Raw genomic sequence first — 20115 nt, forward strand, 5'->3', positions numbered from 1 at the left:
TGTTTACCACGTTTGACAATTGTCGAATGATTCGTACACCCTACTAGATAAGTTTAAATAGTGTTTAATTTTTGGTAATTGGATGATCATTATCAGATAGTGATTTACCAAATTCTACTTAGCAATTATCCAGCTAATACATAACTAATCATTTAACACAGTATAGATGTTCATTTACAAAAATCTCAAATATGTTAGTTGGGTCTAGTTTTAACAAGGATATCCAGATTCATGCCTTGTTATGTATTGTTTGGGCATGTTAGCACGACATCTAATCATAACAACTTTTCTGGTGAAAGAGCTTCATGATCATAACAAATACCAGCACGATAATAATATAGTATAATGTGAATGGTAGAAAAAAAAATCTTCGGTCTATAAATCATAAAGAAAGTAGAGAAATTTTTAAAAAAATCTCGACGCAACGACATATCACAATCGAACGTATCTGCCAGGTGGATACAACTACATTTTTGTAGTTACGCTCCAAAAAGGAATGATTAATCTTGATATTCCGTAATGTGGTAATACGAATTATGAATATGATTAATCAAATTGCACACACACGAACGCATATCATATGTGGGGTTCGCAGGATCAGAGTGTGTTTGTAACACCGAAGCAGTAAAGTATCAGAAAAGTTCGTAATTGTCACATTACTGGAGTCATTTATTTTAAACACACAAAAGAAGAAAATTAATCATATGTTAAAATTAATACTACTACTACTAAATACCAAAAATCTTAAATTCGAAACCTAAAAAATTAAATTCCCCTGACAGAACCCTGGTCCCCACGCTACAGTCAACACCAGAGTCAGCGCGTGAGCTCAAACGTTTTCAGACAAAAATACTCGGCAAAGAAAGAAAAAAAACACTCGCGGTAATGAGCTGTGTAGGACCCACACTCCATGTGCCTTCCTTCCTGTCTCCACCAGAGCTTCCTGCTACTCTCTAAATCATTTTACCTCTCAACCTTCTTCTTCTCGAGAGTGAGATAGAGAGAACCCTATCCCCACCGACTCTCCATGGAGAACAACGACGGAGCAATGACTAACGGCGTCATAATCAACAAAGGACCTCTTAACGCCGTCAAAAAACCACCGACCAAGGACCGGCACAGCAAAGTCGACGGGAGAGGGAGGAGAATTCGCATGCCGATCATATGCGCGGCTCGAGTCTTCCAGCTGACAAGAGAGCTCGGCCACAAATCCGACGGCCAAACCATCGAGTGGCTCCTCCGCCAAGCCGAGCCTTCCATCATAGCCGCCACGGGAACAGGCACGACTCCCGCGAGCTTCTCCACCGCCTCTCTCTCCGCTTCTTCCTCCCCCTTCGCTCTCGGAAAACGCTTCTTGAGAGGAGAGGAGGGAGAATCAGGCGGCCCCGGAGGAGGAGGGGAGTTAACTGTTGGACACGCAATGAGTGGTGGTGGTGGTGGTGGGTTCTGGGCGGTTCCGGCGAGGCAGGACTTCGGACAAGTATGGAGCTTTGCCGCCGGAGCTACGCCGGAGATGTTGTTTACGCAGCAGCAGCAAGCAGCTACACTCTTTGTCCGCCAGCAGCAGCAGCAAGCTTCAGCAGCTGTAGCTGCGATGGGTGAGGCTTCAGCAGCTAGAGTCGGGAACTATCTGCCAGGTCATCATCTTAATCTGCTAGCTTCTTTGTCGGGTGGGAGTCCCGGGTCGGGTCGGAGAGAAGAGGATGACTCACGCTGAAAGAAAGGTTTTATCAATCTTTTTGTGTTATTTGATTAGGGATGATTGGGTAATGTATAGAAAACTCTTTATGTTTAATGTCATGAAAGTGGTCAGAGACTACTTTAGTTCGAGTTTTTTTTTTTGTGTTCAAGTTTTAGTTTTAAGTTATTTGCTTGTTTGATTAGTGTTTAAGATTATTTGGTCTCAGAGTTTGTTTTGAGAGTGATAGTGAAATCGATTGATTAATTGTTGTTACCTAAAAACGCCATAAAGAACAGCAAAAAAAGCTCTTTGTACGTTTTTGGCGTGAATTTTTTTTAATGGTTTTCTATCGTTCATGAAGCTGAGCCCACACGAACTGTATTGATATCTCACAGGCCAAAGGATTGTAATTCTGAATGTTTCTCGTGACTTGGTATGAATGAGAATTGAAGATATGAAAACAAAATAATGTGAATGTGTCAATTACTGTGAAGTGGTCCTTGTCTTCTTTATATTTATTTATTTACTGTCAAAGTCTGTATGTAACTTTGTGTTTGCTCTCTCTTTTTGGTAAAAAGTTATGTAGTATTGTTTGTTTAAGCTTTATTTTGGAAAACTGTCATACAAGCGGTTCTTTAGCGGTTTTATAACCAGTGGGACCAGATGAAAATTTGCTGAATGCTTTAGACTGTAAACGCAGTTGGACAAGGAAGAGGATAAGAACATTGTCTCCAAGCTTAGCAATCTCTCTATTAGAGATCAAAACAGGCAAGCTTGAGATATGTATTGATAATGTTTTCAGTGTGATTCTTAAAAACACTTCCTCAAGATGGAAAAGTTGTGCTTCCTGCTTTTGGAGCAGTGACTTCCAAGCTCTCAGGCAAAGCTTGGACCATGCGAGGGACCTCAGATCAACATGCATGAAGAATCTGCTGCGTCCTGGTTGGGAAGACTCATGTTCAGGCACCGCGATTTCGACTTGTTTATGGCTGAGGAATCTAATTGATGACCTGCCACTTCCGAACGCCCTGGTGATGTCAGTGATATTGGCGGTTGAATAATAAGACTGGTTGTGGTATCTTGTTATCATGAAACATATAGATTTGCGAACATCTGGATTTTTCGGTTTTTATAAGAGAGAGAGTTGATATTTATCAAATTTATTCTTATTATAATGTTATTTGGATTGATCATTTATGATGCGCTGGCATCTCATATCCAGCATAGATTGACTAAGAGAAAATTGATAAAATCTTCAGGATTCAACTGTATTTGGCTAGAGATCAGTTTCACTTGATTGACTCTAGCTCTCTAGAAGAACAGCATCTTAAGCTTTGCGTCTGGTGAGCGTATACATTTTACAGGCATGAGGCTCCACTAGAGCAGATAGTTGTTTTTTAACCCCCGAGTGTGTTGAATGCTGCATTAGTCAAATTTTTCATGATTAGTTTTCAGAATGTGAGTAAATAGTAATGCATAATGAGATTCCATGGTTTGTATATTCATAAGTTACCGCCCATAAGTCACGAGCATTAACAATAGCTGATGAATGAAGACCAATGTCTTCCCATCCAGCTGTGATGTTTGCAGGTAATGATCCTCTGTTCCATAGGATGACTGCTACTCGTTTCTTGCTTAAAGGACCTGCCCATACCTGCATTGCACCATATAAGTTATTGTTGATGTGTTAATATTGTTCGTCTTTGGTATGTGCATACCTCAAGATCACCATCTTTCTTGACTTTCTTTCCTTGGATCCCAAGTTTGTCTGAACATAAAAAAGCTAAACCTCTTAGTACCACTTTTGGATTCTACATGAGCAATTCTGAAAGTGTTTTTATTTGATATTAGTTACCTTGGTTAACAGCAATCACGTCTTTGTTGCTAAGCAACTCAAAGGTGACTTTGTCCATAGATCTTAGATCGCACCCAATCAGCAGAGGAGCCTGCAAGAGAGAGCACAGTTCAACGTTTGTTTAAGTATGTTTATAGATTCAATGTAAACAACATTTCATCATACTTTTGCCAATGCCCATATGCTGAAATGTGATCGGTACTCTTCTCTAGTCATGCCTCCATTTCCCACTTCGAGCATGTCCGGATCTGTTATATTACTTTCTCAGTAAAACAACTCAGAAGTCACAGCTGTTGGTTAAAAAAAAGTATTTACCGTTCCATGATCCTGGTCTTGCATAAGACGCCCATCGATCATTCTGATCTGCTATTGTTGTCATGCTAATAAACACACACACACACACACACACAAAAAGATTTTTTTTCAAGTTCTTGTTCCATTAAGGTTGCAAAAAAGATATAAAATAAGAGGAACCTCTTCCAATTATCTTGGATATCTCCTGTTGTTCTCCAACTGTTACCAATATCTCCTGCCCATGTTGCTGGATCCTCTTGTCCCCTACACTTGCAACTCAGTTTCATCATCAGACCAAAGTTGTCTTAAGAAAAAATTACGTTTTGATTCTTACCATTCACACAAAGAAAAGAAAATAGATCTTCCTGAATTTAATAGAGCTTTGCTCATCTTTGGGTATCTTTCTTTTGGACTTGTCTCTGTGTTAAAGCAGTTATCATACTTCAAGTAGTCAATCCCCTGTGGCACCATAACAAAAAGACCTTCAAGGTTTAGGACTTGAGCTCAAATAAAAACACTCACACACATACATACATACATACATACATACATACCCATGAGGCAAATGTTTTGGCATCTTGTTCCTCATGTCCGAGTGATCCTGGCATGGTTTGGCTGCAGGTAAAAGTCCTAGAAATCCAGAAGAAAAAAAAAAGATAAACAAAGAAACTATCAACTATGTAACATTCTCTTGTGTATGTATATAAATATATATACCCAGCATCAGAGTAGATCCCAAGCTTAAGCCCTTTGCTATGAACATAATCTGATAAAGCTTTCATCCCTGAAGGAAACGTTGATGCTTTGGCAACCATGTTTCCCTGTCAAATACATCAAAAACCCATCTCAGTTAAGTTCTTAAACTGTTATAAAAATAAACAGAATGATTCTTCTTGTTGTGTTTATTTAACCTGAGCATCTCTCTTAAGTTCACCCCAACAATCATCTGTAATAAACACACAGAAAAAAACAGTAGACAATAATAAGGAAACAGAGATATGAGAAAAAAAACAGAGTAACAAACACCAAACAATGGTCTTCATTGAATTACCTATGTTGATATACTTATAACCTCTTGCAGAGAGACCACTTGAAACCATTGCATCAGCTGCAGAGAAATTCAGAATATTATTAATCAATAAATAATTTTTGTAGCAGTTTTATTTTCTATAAAGAGTAATTACCGGTTTGCTTGATGAGAGTTTCATTGATGTTACACTGAAAATGATTCCAGCTATTCCATCTGATAAGAAAGTAAAATCATAAGAGGTAAGTAAGTAACTTGCGAGTCAAGGAAATGAAAAAAACAAGTAAAGACGATCAAACCCCATCTGAGGAGTGAGAGCAAGTCCATTGTTTATCAACATTCGACTCTGAAACCCATCAACGAGCTGAGTCAGAGTCAGAGTGAAAGTAATGATCCGTAAGAAGAAACCAAGAAGAACCATTGCTTGATGAAAGTTTCCTTCAATGGTTATAATAACTTAACAGACTGTGAGAAAGAGAGAGAGAGAGAGAGAGATTCAAGAAAAATCAAAAGTGGGTTCTCTAATAAATGTAGAGATCTGTGTGTATATATATATATACACACACGGACACTGTGACTGTCCTAGTTTGTCTCCAGACAAATTAGTAAGTGGGTCGTTTACGTTTACCATTTTTAATTTTTGTTTTATTATTCGTTAATCAGATACGGAGTACATATTTTTCAGAGGCGAATCCACTTTAGGTTGTGACCTGATAATGCCATTTTAGATCCAAAACACAGAAACATAATCCTTCACGCGTTTCAATAAAAATGGTTAGGTTTTTCATTGTCATGATCGCATTGGATTCTAGTAGACACAATCGAATATTTTTTTGTACCAAATACATTATTATATTCATATCGTTAAATCTTATGCATTCACACATGTTGATATAATAGAATTAAATTACAAATTTGTCAACATTGCACCAGTAGGACGACTTGAAGTGTGATGTTGCACTTGTGAGCCCCAAACTATGGTTCAACATGTCATTGTCTGTGGCCATTACTTTAGTGGGACTTGAAAAACTGGCGTGCTTTCTGAATGTGATATTTGATATATATTATCAATGATTTGTAAAACCATATATGTATATTTATATAAAAGAATATGACATGGTATATACAAATTCTCTACATATTTTTCTAGATTCAACTACTGTAAATAAATCTCACAACCTGTTCCTATTTAGGTTAAAAGTTGTCAAACCCCAAATAGATAATCCCAATGCCAAAAAAAAAAAAACAAATAAATAGTGATCTTGGTCTCTTTTGATCTATAAATTGAAATCACTAAAACATGATTTAATTTAATAAGAGCATATGTATAAATCAACATGTATAAAGCCACACAGGTAGAAAGAGTATACTTTAAGGTGAAGTCTCAAGTCATTGAAATGACTGAGTCTCGCTTCCCACAAGTGGACCAACACACACTTAATATGACTTGTGTCTTACGCCAAACAAAAAAAGCAAAGAGTTTCATCATTATACAGATATATATCCGTTTCAAAATTTAAGCATAACGTGGAACACTTTATTGAGATGAACAGTTGTTGTTTTTAACAGAACAATTGGTTATTACATCAGGCAACAGGTTTGAGAACATACAACTTGCAAGCATGAGAATCAACCGTTGCCGTCAAGTTCCCTACAAACTTTTGCTTCAATGTCTTGTGCTGTTCCCCATGTCACAACAAAAACACATTCATCAGAACACAAAAACATTTGATATTTTTCTTGTTATGGTGTTTGGTTTATGTAAGTAGTATGTATGTGAATTACCTTCCATAGATCTCTGGCTTCAACAATGCTATTTGGAGGGATCTCAATATCATCCCAAAAAGCAGTAATGTCAGATCGTTTTGGTCCACGGTTCAACAGAAGCAAAGCTACTCTGTAACCTGACAATGGTCCTGCCCAAACCTGGATATCACCTTCCATTCTAGCTTTCTTGGCCTGAACACCATGTGGGTCTACAATAAAACATTTTATTTGTCTTTCATATATATACTCAAACATCATAATGAGGACTGATCAGTGAATAAGTACCTTGGTTTAAAGCAATGACCTCCTTGTTTGCCACAATCTCCATAGTCTCTTTGGTCATGTTTCTTATGTCACACCCAAGTAGAAGAGGAGCCTTAGAGATAGCCCATATGCTGAAATGGACTATGTACTCGTCTTTGGTCATCCCTCCATTTCCAACTTCAAGCATATCCGGATCTGCAAACCAACAACAAAGTCACCAACAACTCATCATAACCCTTCACAAAATCTGTAAAAAACACACATAATCATTCATTACACTACCGTTCCAGCCACCAGGCCTTGCATGCGCAGCATAGATTTCGTTCATGTCTGCAATTGATATCATACTGTACAAGTCCAAAAACATTTGTAAAATATCAGGAGTTTCATATCATCATTTTTTTCTTCTTTACCTAAGCCAACTGTCATTGATGTCATTAGTAGTTCTCCAACTGTTGCCTAGTGGAGCTCCCCAGAGAGCTGGATGCATGTCCCCCCTGATAACAAACCAATTCAAAAGTCTTACTTCTTCCATGGAAACATAACACAATGTTTCTTTGTGAAAGGGAACATGATGTATACCATTCACACAAGGAGTGGAAGATGGGACGTCCAGATTTCATCAGAGCGCGTGTCATAACTGGATACCTGACCGTTGGTCTCGTACCATCGGTGTTGCAGTTGTCATACTTCAAGTAATCTATTCCCTGAAGCTCAAACCAAGGCATTGTTACTATACTTACTGTCTCATTCTTTTTCACTTTATGAAGAAAATGTCAGAAAATACACACAAACGCACCCATTCTGCAAATGTCTTGGCATCTTTCTCCTCATAGCCTAGAGAGCCAGGCATGGTTTTGCTGCATGTCAAATACCTGTAAACCAAAAATATATATGAGTCCAATGCAGGACCAGGAGACTATAAACATTTCTTAAGAATTTTTATAATTTTTATTCCATAATTTTAAAGTCTATGCTTATATAAAAAAACTACTAAAATTTTTTAGGGGCTAAGGCCAATGTTTCATTGGACTTGGCTCAGAGTGTACCCTGCATCAGAGTAGATCCCAAGCTTAAGGCCCTTGCTGTGAACATAATCCGCAAGCGCTTTTATACCAGAAGGGAAGGTTGACTTCTTCGGCACCAGTTTTCCCTGGAACCACAGAGTTTAACAAGATTAAAAAGTCTAGCAAAGTTCAGTAACAAGAGAGGACAAAGAGCTGATGATAATACCTTTTTGTCACGAGAAAGTTCAGCCCAGCAATCATCTGAGGAAACAAACCAAACATTAATCAAACAACTTGAGAGTTATTATAAAATGAATGTATATAGAGTTATTACCGATGTTAACATAGTTGTAACCATGCCTAGAGAGGCCAGTGGTGACCAAAGCATCAGCTGTTACAAACATATGATTAACGATTTGTTCAGAAGACAGAGAAGACTAACATATGCAAATAAAAATTGAAAAAGCTCACCAGTTTCTTTGATGACTGTTTCATTTATGATACAGTTGAAATGATTCCAGCTGTTCCACCTACAAATTCATTATAGCCAAAACTTCTTTCAGACATCTTCAAGAACACAACAGAGACATGTTCCACATAGAGCGAGAGAGGGGCACATACCCCATGGGAGGAGTGACGCTGAGGCCATTAGCGAGCAAATGTCTTCTTAAGATGTCAAAGTCGTCACTGGCTCTTTGGACTGGTCTAGAAGAGTAGACCGTCGTCATCAACGTTGATGACATCATCATCATCATCATCATCATAAGTATTGACATATTCACCATCTCACTTCTCTCTCTTCTCGCCATCTCTACGAGAAGGATTGTCCACAAACACTGCTTTTATAGTAGAAGCTCACAAGACTCAAGAGTGTTCTATAATTTCTTCTTATTCCCTTTTTGCCCCTCGAACTCTTTATCTAGAGTTGACGCATATGATTTACTCAATCACAATAATCACTCCATCATTTATTCTCCTTAATGGTCATATGATCCTCTCATTAGTTATTTTGATTCATATAGCTCTATACTATAGAAAGCTATGTAACTCTCATTATATCAATAATACAATTCATACATTTCTCATAAGTTAATAATTACATCACTTTTAAATATTACTTTTCATATAAATCTAACGTCCACAAAAACACCTAAGGTCTTTAGATATTTTATGATAAGAAATTTCAAAAGTTATGACAGAAAAATCCATTTATTAGCAAAAAAGGAAGCTCACGATTCTTGGACCTGTAGCTGATGAGATAAGGAAATAAGTAATAACACTGACTTTTAGTGGAAGCAAAGTCGAAATTTAACACACATGTATCTGTTTTCTTCTAATAATACTTGTCTTTTTGTTGTTTGTTGTTTATATGTATATTCAAATACTTCTCAGCGACATCTGATTGGAAACTATTACCGACCACCAGTTTAAAATTGATTATTTCAAACTATTACATCATGTTTTTTTGTTAGTACATATCAAAATCTCATTTTCTATTCTCCCTGTAAATTTTAATTTCATCAAAGAGTTTTCAATCTTATTGATTCATCAGTCTGTGATAACAAAAGTCCAACTAACTAGCCTGTCAGTGTTTCAAAAAAAAACTAGCCTGTCTTCTTGTTTTGAGTTCCATTCTACGTTTTCATCTTTGTTGTTATTGTTACGTAAGCTAAATCATGGCCAAATAAGAGAATCAAATATCCCAAGACAATATAATATTTCTCTTGGAGATTTGGAGTAAATAAATTTGATTATCTCTATGCTATATATTAGTATCCCGTTGTGTATGATTACTGATCAGTTTCAAATTCGATAACGAGTGTATATATGAGTTCTAAATGAGCAAAAAAAAATCATACTATTGTTGTAATCAAATTGATTATAGTATATAGATTTATTAAAATACTGGTGAAACATTTATAAAAAAAAAGAGTATTATAATAGACTAGGTTTTGCGATAGTCTTAATTTGCATGCTTTCAAAATATTTTTTGAACATCCTCTCTAGCTTATGTATTTTCACCTTTTTACATTAGCTGCTTTAGTTTTTTTTTTTAATAAGGTGCTTAGTTTGGTAAAGAGAACTTAACAATTCCCCAAAAAAACGAAACCTGATTCACAAGAAACCCCCTCACAAAAAGGAGAGAATCCACTGTAGCTTCATGAATGAACTCTCCTACCCACCTTCTTCACATTCCTCTCTTTCTCTTCTATACTATAAAACAGCTCTCTCATTTCTCCACGATATCGTATTCGTTCAAGCAAATCATCATCAACATTCAACAGAGAAAAAGAAGAAGAAAATGTCGGACTGGGGACCGATTCTAGTGACGGTGATACTCTTCGTGATGCTCACGCCAGGACTTCTGTTTCAGTTGCCTGGACGACAAAGATACGTTGAGTTTGGTAATTTTCAGACAAGTGCCGTCTCCGTTATGGTCCATTCCCTTCTCTACTTCTCCCTTGTCTGCGTCTTCCTCCTCGCCCTCAAAATTCACATCTACATTGCCTAATTGTTGTAACCCCTTTAATTTATTCTGTGTGTTTTCTTTTAGAATTTTAACCTTAAACTCGTTTTTCTATCGGACCCTTTTGCTTTTATGTGTTTACCTTTTATCTTCTTGTAAACGCAAAAATTCGTATTTATTATGATTTAAATAACAATGTCATTAGTTATTTGTTTGGCATCATAGGTTGGATTATATATTTTGTGTCTGCATGCAAAATGATTCAAAGGCTCCAAGCCATGAACAACCATACCTCTACCTCTATGTTCAATTCCAACGAATCAATCCCCCAAACATGTTAGCTTGGTTATTCTTAAATGGTACTAGAGATTTTTTCCGCGCGGATTGTGTCTTATAAATTTATTTTATTTATAATATTATTTGTCGATTTTTTTCTTTTATATTAATTTCTTGTTTTTCCAATGTTAGTTTTTATTAATTTAAATTTATATGTTTATAATTTTTCATTTTTCTTGTTGTAATTATATCTTTTATTGATGGTTTTTTGTATGTGACGTAAACTTTTTGAAATTTTAAAATAATGTTATATATAGTACAATTAACACATTAAAGAAGAGAAACATATTCAAGCACATTTTACACTGGTTTTATATGCATAATTTTAAACATTATATATGTATATATTATAAGTTTGAAACATATAAATGCTTTCTAAAGCTAAATACTTGTTCAGAGTTTACATAACTTATCGAAAGTTTTATCTCTTTTTAAATTCAAATCACAGAAAAAAAATATCAAAAAGTCAGTATAGATGGGTCTTTTGGGCTTTTAAATCAACACTGAAAAAATTACATGAATGAGATAACAACAGTTTTATGAACAACTGGATAAAATTTGACTGAGCCAAAGATTTTAACACAATATGTTCTTTCTTCTTCAAATTGCGAAGAGCCTATAGACACAAGAAAAAAAATCATAATTTTTGTTTTCACTTATATAACATTTTTTCTCCTTTACACACGGAGTTTATTACACTGCTATAAGCAATGGAGAACTCTATTCATATAAAATTCACATCTATGAATTTTGACAAAGAAGAATTTTAGCCATCTTTAGTTTCGGAATAGACCAACTTCAGTCATATACACTATATTTTCTCTATGATTCATATCTTACAATTTTAATATATGTGCAGATTTTCATGTGAAAAAGCACGCACGCCATTTGTCATTCAACCTATTACTCTTTCCAAAGTAAACATTATAATCCTCGTTTGGTTAGCTCCACAAACTAATCTCTTTGGATCAGTTTACTAAAAAATATGGATACTAATGTCAGAAAAGAATATAAACACTATCAACAACAAATATTGACACAAGACTATTTGGTTCAAGAAACATATTCCACGTAATGCGTTTATATCATGGATGGCTTTGCAGAGAAGACTGCCAACCAAGGATCGCTTGAGGCGTTGGAGGTTAATGTCTCAGGAACGTGCGTCCTTTGTAATCTGGAAATAGAGGCTCACTATCATCTCTTCTTTGAGTGCTCTTTCTCTCGCTTGATATGTGAGCCTTTTGCTGCTGAAGTTTGGATTTTTCCTCCGGCTGATCTACACTATGTTGCAGCCTGGATCAATCAACCTCGCGTCAACGCAGATGCACATGCTACTTCAGTCATCAAGCTCTATTTTCAGTCAGCCATCTACCTGCTGTGGAAAGAGCGTAATGCTCGTGTGTTCACACCTGTCTCTTCACCTTCATCAGTCATCCTTGCCTCTCTCGACCGTATGATGCGTGACCGTCTCCTCTCTTACCCGGCAAGTTCTTCTTTCTCCTCTTCTCTACTTCTTTTTTATATTTCTTGTATAAGATCTCTTTAAGGCTTTTCTTACCTTGAGTTGTTGGTGGTTGTTTTTGTTTCCTTACTGTAATAAGTTGTTTAAAAACAACAATGTAACCTTTCAGAAAATGATAATCTTAGTATCTTACAAAAAAAAAACAAATATTGATTTATTTATGTGAATATATATTTTATTTTAAATCATTTTAGTGGACGAAGAAAACATCATAATTTGTACAATCAATTTTCTTAGATTCATCTCATCATACTCACCATTTTACCATTTTAATTACATAATTTTACATGAGATTTTTCACCTTCCCCGGTTATTTTCTCTTTATTTATAACTACAATATAAAGTTATAAACTATATATATATTATAAATTAATATTTTATTTACCTTTGAAATCTAATGATTAAAAATAGAATATAATTCAATATAAATATATGATTCTATTAATAAATTAGCAGTTACAAATTTGAAATTTCTAGAAATATCAAAAGTCATATATTAGTTAATTATCTTTCAAATGACATCTATTTCTAATATTTTATTGATGAGAATATTTTGGCTGAGGTAGATAGTCTCAAAAGCCTTGAATTTAGTCCCTTTTATATAGTAGGATATATAAACCTGATTCGTTACTTGCTTAAGAGCAAAGATAAAAAAATAAACTCCACGTATACTAGATCCTATCAAATGCACATATAAGTGACAAGAAGGTTGTGATAAATAAATAGATAACACGAATCTATGGCCAAAACCTTTTTTGAACACTGATTAAGAGAAAAAACTAAGATTCATTAATAAGACAGAACGATGCATTAACCAAACTCATTAACTACAAAAACCAACATACATAAGAAAACTGAAACCAAACCTGATGCGTCCACGGCAAGAAGTAAAACATCAGTTTTTAAAGTGTTGATCAAATCGGACTGAGTTAATAAATTTGGGTTCAGTCGGATCGGGCCGGTTCGGATAAAATGACATAACCAGTCTAATCAATTTAGCTGAAGTCAACAACGCCGTCTCCTTACAAAAAACAAAGAAAAAACCTAAACTCCCTAACCTCACATCCTAAATACTAAATCAGAGCAATAGTAAGATAAACTTTGGAAAATGATAACCAGAATGAGTTCCTACATTCAACTGGTGACTATATATATAGTTGCATATTCATTCAATCAAACACTAAATCAAAACATCAAAGCATAGTCAAATGAGATTTGTAAGCATAACAACATAATATGCAACTATAGTCACCGGCATATTTTAGTAATAAAACTCGTTTATAGACTCGTTCCATCAAATCCAAAACAAAATTAGTTGACCGAAGCATAATCTTATTGGATACATTTTAATGCATTAGCAAAAAATCAAATGATATCATATGCTTGACCTAACTGAACCAAATCGTCAAACAAAATCAAAGCAGATTCGATCTGAAGCGCGATTTCAAAATAAATCTTGCATATAAACTGAATCTAATAAAAAAATGTTATATAATCTATACAGGTTAATCCAATATCAACTATCACTATTCAAATGATTTGGAATACTCTACAAATCCAAAAATAATAAAAACGGATAAATACTAAAGACATTTCAGATAATTTGAAAAGCTCTATGTATTTTCACCTTTTTTTTACATTAGTGTTTAGTTTGGTAAAAAGATTATTTCAATTTCCCAAAAATAAATGAAACCTGATTTACAAGAAACCTGCCTCACAGAAAGAGAGAATCCACTGTGACTTCATGACTCTCCTATACTATACAATCACTCTCTCATTTTTCAACGATTGCATTCATTAAGCAAGCATCATTTCTTCTTAGATCGTTTGCATGGTCCACTCCTTTTCTCTTCTTGTTAGCACAAAAATTTGGGTTTATTATCTTTTTGATTAACCATGACATTAAGGGTATGACTGGTTTTCCCGCTACCACCCGCAAACGCAGCTTTTGCGGTTAGTAGCGGTTGCTGGCGTTTTGCAACAATCGCTCAAACCGCTCTAAACCGCTCCAAATCGCTCTGAACCTCATAAATTCAAAAGCTGGTTCCAGCTAGCGTTTGCGGTTGCGGGCGTTTGCAGGAGGATAAAAAAAAATTATTTTTTTTCCAAAACAATATAAATACAAAAATAAAAAAATTCAATAAAAAAATTAAAGTGAAATTATAAAAAAGCTAAAATATATCAATTAAATTTTAATTAATATTATAAAACTTTAAAATAAAAATATTTTCTATATTTTTAAAAAATTTAAACTATATCTTTCTAAATATAAATTTTATATTTATTATAATATTATTATTTTTGATATTTTTATAATTGTATAAAATGTAAATATTATTAATTTATTATTTAACAGCTGCTGCATTTGGTAGTTAACCAGTCATAAGTATCCCGCAAACGCACAAATTTCTAACCGCAGAACCAGTCGTACGAATCTCTTAAAACCGCTAGAAACCGCAACCACCCGCATCCGCAAACTCCCGCAACCGCAACCGCAACCGCTGCGGTTAAACCAGTCAGGCCCTAAGTTACCTATTATTAATCTCTGAGTTTAATCACACAAGACTGGATATTCGATTATCCCCGATTCCATTCTTTTCATTTAGGCTGTTGTATTGATCTAGCTTAATCCTTTCATTAACATTGTTTAGTTATGTTCTCAAGAGCACAAAAGAAGAGACTATATATAACAAAACTGTTTTCAGAAGATTCATCAGATCTTGAAGTACTTGTAACCAAAATCCGGATTTGTCATTCCCTCTTCCCAGTCTCCCATTCGTTTCCCACCAAATACTACTTGTTGAATACCCAAGTACCTGCAATTTTCATATTAAAACAATAATTAAAGCTATCTGCAAACATAAGGAAACAATCAAAGAGGATAAAACATAAAAAAGTTCAAGTGTTACTTACTCTGAACTCACAACTGTCAAAGAGTTGAGAAGCACATCAAGGGCGAAAATATCAGAGGTACCAAGATCAACCCTGCCAGTTAAACTTTATTCTAAGTACACAGATGATAAGGAGATTCTTTGGAAAAGAACTGATCTGTCTGAAAAGGTTTTATTACCACACACGACCCCAGTTGTCCTGAAATTCAACGTCGCTGATGTCATGGAAGGATGAAGGCATCACTTTGAAGCCCTTCTCTGCGTCGTAGAGAGGATCATATTCCATTGATGAGTTTGCTAGCTGCAATCATAGTCTATATCATTCAGACGAAAGCGTGACCAGTAATACATAAGGAGAAGTAACAGAGAGGATGATGAACAAACCTGCAAATTAGATGTATTGAAAGCGCCCAATCGTCCCATAACATACCACGCCTGTATAACCTGTTAACAAACTCAATTTTCATTATTATAGCCAATAAGAGAAGCATTGAGCTACCAGAGTGCGTTTTGCAGTAGCAAGAACTAGTTCTTACACTTCCAATAAGATCAACATCTCGATCTGAAGGCGATCCATAGAGCTCAAACCATATGAAGGAGTCAACAGGATTGAAACTGCAGATATCAATACAAGAACATTGGTACCATATTCTGAGGCAATGGAAGGAAAAAAAGAAGAGATACTCACTCTCTGAAGCTGACTTTGAAAGAAAGCACAGAGCCACTCTTCTGCTTCTGAAAGTCTTTTCCCTTCTTCCTTACCCTTTCTTCAACCTGAACAAACATGTTTCCCAACTTCACATTCGATAGAAAACAAAAACACAAAGCGTCGTAAAGGAGAAAGAAACCCATCAACAACCTTCTTTCTCATGAGCTCGGGGTTGCCTATACTATCACCAAGAACAGCTCGAAGCTCTTCATCATCTTTACAAGCACTCTCCAGTACCCTGTATTTTAAAAGGTGAATACTTTCAGCAAAAATAATTACTCTTTATCTATTACTATTCATGAGTTTGTTATGATCACAACAGTCAACTCCTATATATACATGTAATGGACTAAACCGAACTAAACCAATTTACGATTAATTACAATGAACCAGCGAAAGGAAACTGATTCAAGTTAACCGGCTCTAATTTTATGTTAACACAGGCAATAACACAAACACTTGGTGTGCAAAAGGTAAGTGTACTTTGCCCAAGATGGGTAATCGTGGAGACGGTCGTAGTCGCGTTTCCTCTTCTCTTCTCTAACTTTGAGTAATCTCCTTCCTCTCGCCGTCGTTCCAGACCCTTTCTTGTCAGCAGACATCCCGCCGTCGTTTTCACCAGACATGTTGTCGGAAGTAGCGGAAACAGAGAACAGAGAGGGAAGATTGCGCTTGTGGAGAGACAATGGTTGTCTCTGAGAGACGAGGAAGGGAGAGAGAGGAAGGTTTAGATTAAGTGTGCATGAGGAGAGGGATAAGAGATGAGTTTTGTACATTTCTGCTTCCTTCTTCGATGTGTTCGCGTTTCTGAGTGTAGCTCAAGGTTGAGTATAAAAGTTTCTGCCATTTTCACACACACCAACCGGTCCAGTCCGGTTTAACATGACTTATCCAATCAAAATTAAACCAAACCGCGACAAGCGAGGGTCGAACCCGGATCATAACTTATAACTGAACTAATCCAAAATCGAAATCTAGACCGTATTGAACAGTTTGGTCTATATAAATAGTAAACCGAAGCTTAACCGAGCTGAAAATTAAATTGGAAAATGGAAACAACATCACTTCGTTGATTAGCATTTAGATGGTTATCTCACAAACCGGACCTCTTGCTGGTTCTTTAAAAGTCGAACACTCATAGCGTTTACAAGATGAGCACAGTCCTAGTGTACTACTCAAACTCCACATCATATAATCATATTATCAAATATCCAGAATGACCTAAAAAGACTCACAGAATCATTACAAGAACCAATTGCTTAAAAGATTCACACTCATGCCTCTCATGAGATTGTGAAGAATAAGCCTTACTACTAAACCCATTTATAGAGTGAAATCAAAAATCGATTTGGTTCGTCCCATAGTTGATTATCTGAAACAAGACAAACATCTGAAGCTGTTCCTTTTCATTCAGCTTGTGTCTTAAACTACAACAAAGATTTGCAGCATAAGAGTCATCTGAATGAAGTCAACTAAGACATAGGCTTTGTGTTGAGTATCGGGCCTCGTGTTTATAATAGCCAACTAAGACATGGATTTAGCGTAGCTTTCTTTCACCATTGTCTTAACGAAAAGCTCTCCTGCTCTGTATGAAGATCTCACCTGCACCAAGTATATCATATTTAATCCAAATCAATCAATCAGAGAGCTCTCAGCTATTTTGACTTTGAGATATTCAAAGTAAGAGTTTGTTCGTGTGGTTTTACCAGTGGTCCACTTGCTACATAGCGAAATCCGATTGATTCTCCGTATGTTTTCCAGAACTCAAACTTCTCAGGCGTCACATACTCTTTCACTGTCAAATGCAGTGGAGTTGGCTGCATTGTACATCAAAGAAAAGGTCGGCTGATGTTCTTGGGATCTTCTTGCGAATGATGTACGAAATGCTTGTTAGTCTTTTTACCTGTAGATACTGACCAAGTGTTAGGATGTCAACATCTATCGCTCTTAGATCAGCCATTGCTTCCTTCAACTCTTCATCTGTTTCTCCAAGACCAAGCATTATGGAAGTCTTTGTGATCATTCCTGGTTTGCTGATCTTTGCGTGTTTCAAAACCGACATGCTCTGCTCATATCTGCATTCTCCCAGGGGACATTTGGTACAATTAGAGATGCAGACAACTATGTATGCCTCGTTTTAACCGATTCAGTAAGTGATTGATTGTATAATAAGATACAATTTAACTATCAATTCATGCCATAACACACTATGCAAAGCATTATGAAGAATTAGAGAACAACACTCACCCAGCCCTGGGATCCCTCACAAGTCGCTGGAGCCTTTTCACAGTCTCTATATTGTGGGCAAAAACGTCCAGTCCTGAGTGTACAAGAGTGTCTACAGCCTCCAGGTCTCCACGGAAATCAGAAGTTAAGCACTCTATCATTATATCCGGCTTAAGTCTCTACATAAATGAGAAAAAAATTTTCACTCAGAAACAAGAATCCAAGGGAAAAACAGTATTCTTAAGAGATCTTGGGACACAGCTCCGTTCCTATAGACTGACCTTCATAGCTTTAACAGTCTGTGCAAAATGTCCACTTCCACCATCAGGCAGATCGTCACGGTCTACACTGGTAATAACTATGTAGTCTACACTGCAACAAAGTAAAAGCCAACAAAGCATATCATACTACACTGATTCACAAATATATATATAAGGCTTCAGTAACCTAACATTTCAAGCTATGTAACGTGTTGTTCCTGAGCCTAAGATTCTCCTCAAAACTTGGAGAAGCATTACCATGCGTCAATTTCATAAAGCTATTCCCAATATCACAAGATTACGAACTTTCAAAGAAGCTAATATAGGCACATTGCTAAGATTGGGAAACAGACAAAATCCACTCACCCCCAACTGGTTATGGCCTTGGCAGTGTTCTCTGGTTCCATTGGATCAGGAGGAGCAGGGTTTCTACTCGTTTTAACCGCACAAAACCTACAGCCACGTGTACAAGTATCACCAAGAACCATGATGGTCGCAGTTGCTATACCATCCCCACCTCCATTCCAACACTGCACATCAAAAAGCTATCTACTTTCAAAATCCTAAACAATAAAAAAAAAACTAAACTTTTTTTTTCTTTTCAACACACCTCGCCTATATTAGGACACTGAGCTTCCTCACAAACAGTGTTGAGCTTGAGACGAGTCAACGACTCCTTCACCTCCTGAAACCTCTCCCCCTGTGGCGCCTTTTGTCTCAACCACTCAGGCTTCTTCACATTCGGATCTCTCCCCGTGAAAGGACCCATCTTTGGCATCCCTCCTGGGTAAGGCTCGCTCTTTCTCACTCCAGACTCCATCAGATTCTTCTTCAAGGAAGAATCCTCCGACGACGACGACAATGACACCGCATTGGTCCGATTCGAGGGCGATGATACATCCCCGGATTCGCATCGGATGCCGAAATTGAAGAAGCTGGTGGAACGACGTTGCTTGTGGGTGGCGATCGAGGCTGAGAAAGCAGGTTTCGTGATGGAGCAGTGCTGAATCATTTTTGTTTCAGAGATTTTGGGCGTGTGGGAGAAATGGAGAAGAAGGTAGAGACTCTAGTTCATCTAGCAACTTTGATATCTCCGCCAATAACCAGTAGCGATTCAACTACTCCGGTTTGTGTTGGTTCGATTTAATTTTGTCTGGTTTAACATCAGATTAATTTATTTCATCTAGCAAATCAAGAGTTTGGATTTCGGTTCGGATCAGAATTTTGAGATTAGAAACTTCAGCATCATCCTGGTATTTTTAAAATTTGGTTCAAATTCAGTTTGCAGGTTCGGTTCGGACCTAGGTAAATTATTTAAATTATTATTTTTAAATTAAAATTTATATATACTTTACAATTTTCAAAATCTAAAAAAAAATAATATTTAACATATAAATTTAAGTAGTATATGTCAAAATACCTAAACTTAACATAAAAATTGGTTTACTTGACTATTTAGATGAAAAATCAATAAATATTTTAAGTAGTTTTGGTGTTTCGAGTATAGTTTAACTATTTTAAATATTTATTTTTGAGTATTTTAAACTATTTTAGACAATTTCAAATATTTTTTTATATTTTGAATTTTAAATTTGAAAATAATTAATATATTTAACTGTATAAATCTAATTCAAATATATTCGGTATCGCTTTGGTTTCGGTTCTCTAAATACATTTTGAATCAATTTAACCATTTCAGTTCAGTTTGGATTTGGTATTATTTTTCAGATCGGTTCGGTTCAATTTTTTGTGTTCGGATTTTCTTCCAGCCCTATCTGAGCTATCTTCGCCAACGACCAGTTTCAACCA

At 36.0% G+C, this 20115-nt stretch overlaps 6 protein-coding genes across 9 annotated transcripts; 2 read left to right on the plus strand and 4 right to left on the minus strand.

Annotated features, from left to right (window-relative positions):
- The first annotated feature begins 299 nt into the window (after window positions 1–299).
- On the plus strand, window positions 300–2832 carry LOC117131903 (transcription factor TCP21). 3 transcript variants are annotated; one of them, XR_004455344.1, is made up of 3 exons: window positions 302–1552; window positions 2048–2302; window positions 2518–2832. XR_004455344.1 is itself a non-coding variant. In XM_033284953.1 (2 exons), the coding sequence occupies exons 1-2, from the start codon at window positions 1028–1030 to the stop codon at window positions 2108–2110; spliced, it is 588 nt and encodes a 195-aa protein (XP_033140844.1). In that variant the 5' UTR covers window positions 300–1027; the 3' UTR covers window positions 2111–2832. The 3 variants fall into 3 exon arrangements, 2 of the variants coding, with proteins under 2 accessions (XP_033140844.1, XP_033140843.1); XM_033284953.1 differs by having other exon boundaries at window positions 300–1552; window positions 2048–2832; XM_033284952.1 differs by lacking the exons at window positions 2048–2302; window positions 2518–2832 and having other exon boundaries at window positions 411–1954.
- On the minus strand, window positions 2826–6051 carry LOC103850693 (alpha-galactosidase 2). Of its 2 annotated transcripts, XM_009127478.3 has the most exons (14): window positions 5157–6051; window positions 5015–5073; window positions 4882–4938; window positions 4742–4776; window positions 4548–4651; window positions 4385–4460; window positions 4165–4289; window positions 4011–4094; window positions 3852–3916; window positions 3702–3784; window positions 3537–3627; window positions 3400–3449; window positions 3195–3335; window positions 2826–3101 (listed from the first exon to the last, which is right to left on the minus strand). In XM_009127478.3, exons 1-14 carry the CDS (start codon window positions 5276–5278, stop codon window positions 3009–3011), a joined length of 1185 nt encoding a protein of 394 aa, XP_009125726.1. In that variant the 5' UTR covers window positions 5279–6051; the 3' UTR covers window positions 2826–3008. The 2 variants fall into 2 exon arrangements, with proteins under 2 accessions (XP_009125726.1, XP_033140842.1); XM_033284951.1 differs by having other exon boundaries at window positions 4742–4938.
- Window positions 6052–6325: 274 nt separating this feature from the next.
- Window positions 6326–8772, minus strand: LOC103850695 (alpha-galactosidase 1). Its single transcript, XM_009127480.3, has 12 exons — window positions 8517–8772; window positions 8367–8425; window positions 8230–8286; window positions 8122–8156; window positions 7938–8041; window positions 7688–7763; window positions 7471–7595; window positions 7302–7385; window positions 7171–7235; window positions 6910–7083; window positions 6643–6833; window positions 6326–6536 (listed from the first exon to the last, which is right to left on the minus strand). Exons 1-12 carry the CDS (start codon window positions 8702–8704, stop codon window positions 6444–6446), a joined length of 1251 nt encoding a protein of 416 aa, XP_009125728.1. The 5' UTR covers window positions 8705–8772; the 3' UTR covers window positions 6326–6443.
- Window positions 8773–9019: 247 nt separating this feature from the next.
- Window positions 9020–10581, plus strand: LOC103850696. The gene has a single exon (XM_033284954.1). The coding sequence runs from the start codon at window positions 10057–10059 to the stop codon at window positions 10405–10407; it is 351 nt and encodes a 116-aa protein (XP_033140845.1). The 5' UTR covers window positions 9020–10056; the 3' UTR covers window positions 10408–10581.
- A 4221-nt stretch (window positions 10582–14802) lies between these two features.
- On the minus strand, window positions 14803–16719 carry LOC103850697. Its single transcript, XM_009127483.3, has 8 exons — window positions 16304–16719; window positions 15971–16058; window positions 15800–15885; window positions 15648–15726; window positions 15496–15555; window positions 15291–15412; window positions 15134–15205; window positions 14803–15036 (listed from the first exon to the last, which is right to left on the minus strand). Exons 1-8 carry the CDS (start codon window positions 16594–16596, stop codon window positions 14934–14936), a joined length of 903 nt encoding a protein of 300 aa, XP_009125731.1. The 5' UTR covers window positions 16597–16719; the 3' UTR covers window positions 14803–14933.
- Window positions 16720–17022: 303 nt separating this feature from the next.
- On the minus strand, window positions 17023–19379 carry LOC103850698 (lipoyl synthase, chloroplastic). The gene is made up of 7 exons (XM_009127484.3): window positions 18917–19379; window positions 18673–18836; window positions 18328–18418; window positions 18068–18225; window positions 17724–17895; window positions 17527–17637; window positions 17023–17422 (listed from the first exon to the last, which is right to left on the minus strand). Exons 1-7 carry the CDS (start codon window positions 19316–19318, stop codon window positions 17345–17347), a joined length of 1176 nt encoding a protein of 391 aa, XP_009125732.1. The 5' UTR covers window positions 19319–19379; the 3' UTR covers window positions 17023–17344.
- Between the last annotated feature and the right edge of the window lie 736 nt (window positions 19380–20115).

Source organism: Brassica rapa, chromosome A02 (assembly GCF_000309985.2).
Source record: "Brassica rapa cultivar Chiifu-401-42 chromosome A02, CAAS_Brap_v3.01, whole genome shotgun sequence".
NCBI classification, from domain to species: domain Eukaryota; kingdom Viridiplantae; phylum Streptophyta; class Magnoliopsida; order Brassicales; family Brassicaceae; genus Brassica; species Brassica rapa.

Bases quoted from the DNA above. Each gene is read 5' to 3' on its own strand.
- LOC103850695 (XM_009127480.3), bottom strand. From the start codon at position 8,704: ATGGCGAGAAGAGAGAGAAGTGAGATGGTGAATATGTCAATACTTATG. The intron at 8,042-8,121 runs GTATTATCATCA...CTGTGGTTCCAG, and splicing joins AACTTTCTCGTGACAAAAAG to GGAAAACTGGTGCCGAAGAA. The intron at 6,834-6,909 runs GTACTTATTCAC...GTTTTATTGTAG, and splicing joins GGTCATTGCTTTAAACCAAG to ACCCACATGGTGTTCAGGCC.
- LOC103850697 (XM_009127483.3), bottom strand. From the start codon at position 16,596: ATGTACAAAACTCATCTCTTATCCCTCTCCTCATGCACACTTAATCTA. The intron at 16,059-16,303 runs GTACACTTACCT...TTTAAAATACAG, and splicing joins GATTACCCATCTTGGGCAAA to GGTACTGGAGAGTGCTTGTA. The intron at 15,206-15,290 runs GTAATAAAACCT...TTTAACTGGCAG, and splicing joins GACAACTGGGGTCGTGTGTG to GGTTGATCTTGGTACCTCTG.
- LOC103850693 (XM_033284951.1), bottom strand. From the start codon at position 5,278: ATGGTTCTTCTTGGTTTCTTCTTACGGATCATTACTTTCACTCTGACT. The intron at 3,336-3,399 runs GTATGCACATAC...GGTGCAATGCAG, and splicing joins AGAAAGATGGTGATCTTGAG to GTATGGGCAGGTCCTTTAAG. The intron at 3,102-3,194 runs GTAACTTATGAA...TGACTAATGCAG, and splicing joins ATGCTCGTGACTTATGGGCG to CATTCAACACACTCGGGGGT.
- LOC103850696 (XM_033284954.1), top strand. From the start codon at position 10,057: ATGAATGAACTCTCCTACCCACCTTCTTCACATTCCTCTCTTTCTCTT.
- LOC117131903 (XM_033284952.1), top strand. From the start codon at position 1,028: ATGGAGAACAACGACGGAGCAATGACTAACGGCGTCATAATCAACAAA.
- LOC103850698 (XM_009127484.3), bottom strand. From the start codon at position 19,318: ATGATTCAGCACTGCTCCATCACGAAACCTGCTTTCTCAGCCTCGATC. The intron at 18,837-18,916 runs GTGTGTTGAAAA...TTTGATGTGCAG, and splicing joins AGTGTCCTAATATAGGCGAG to TGTTGGAATGGAGGTGGGGA. The intron at 18,419-18,672 runs GTGAGTGGATTT...ACTTTGTTGCAG, and splicing joins AAGGCCATAACCAGTTGGGG to TGTAGACTACATAGTTATTA.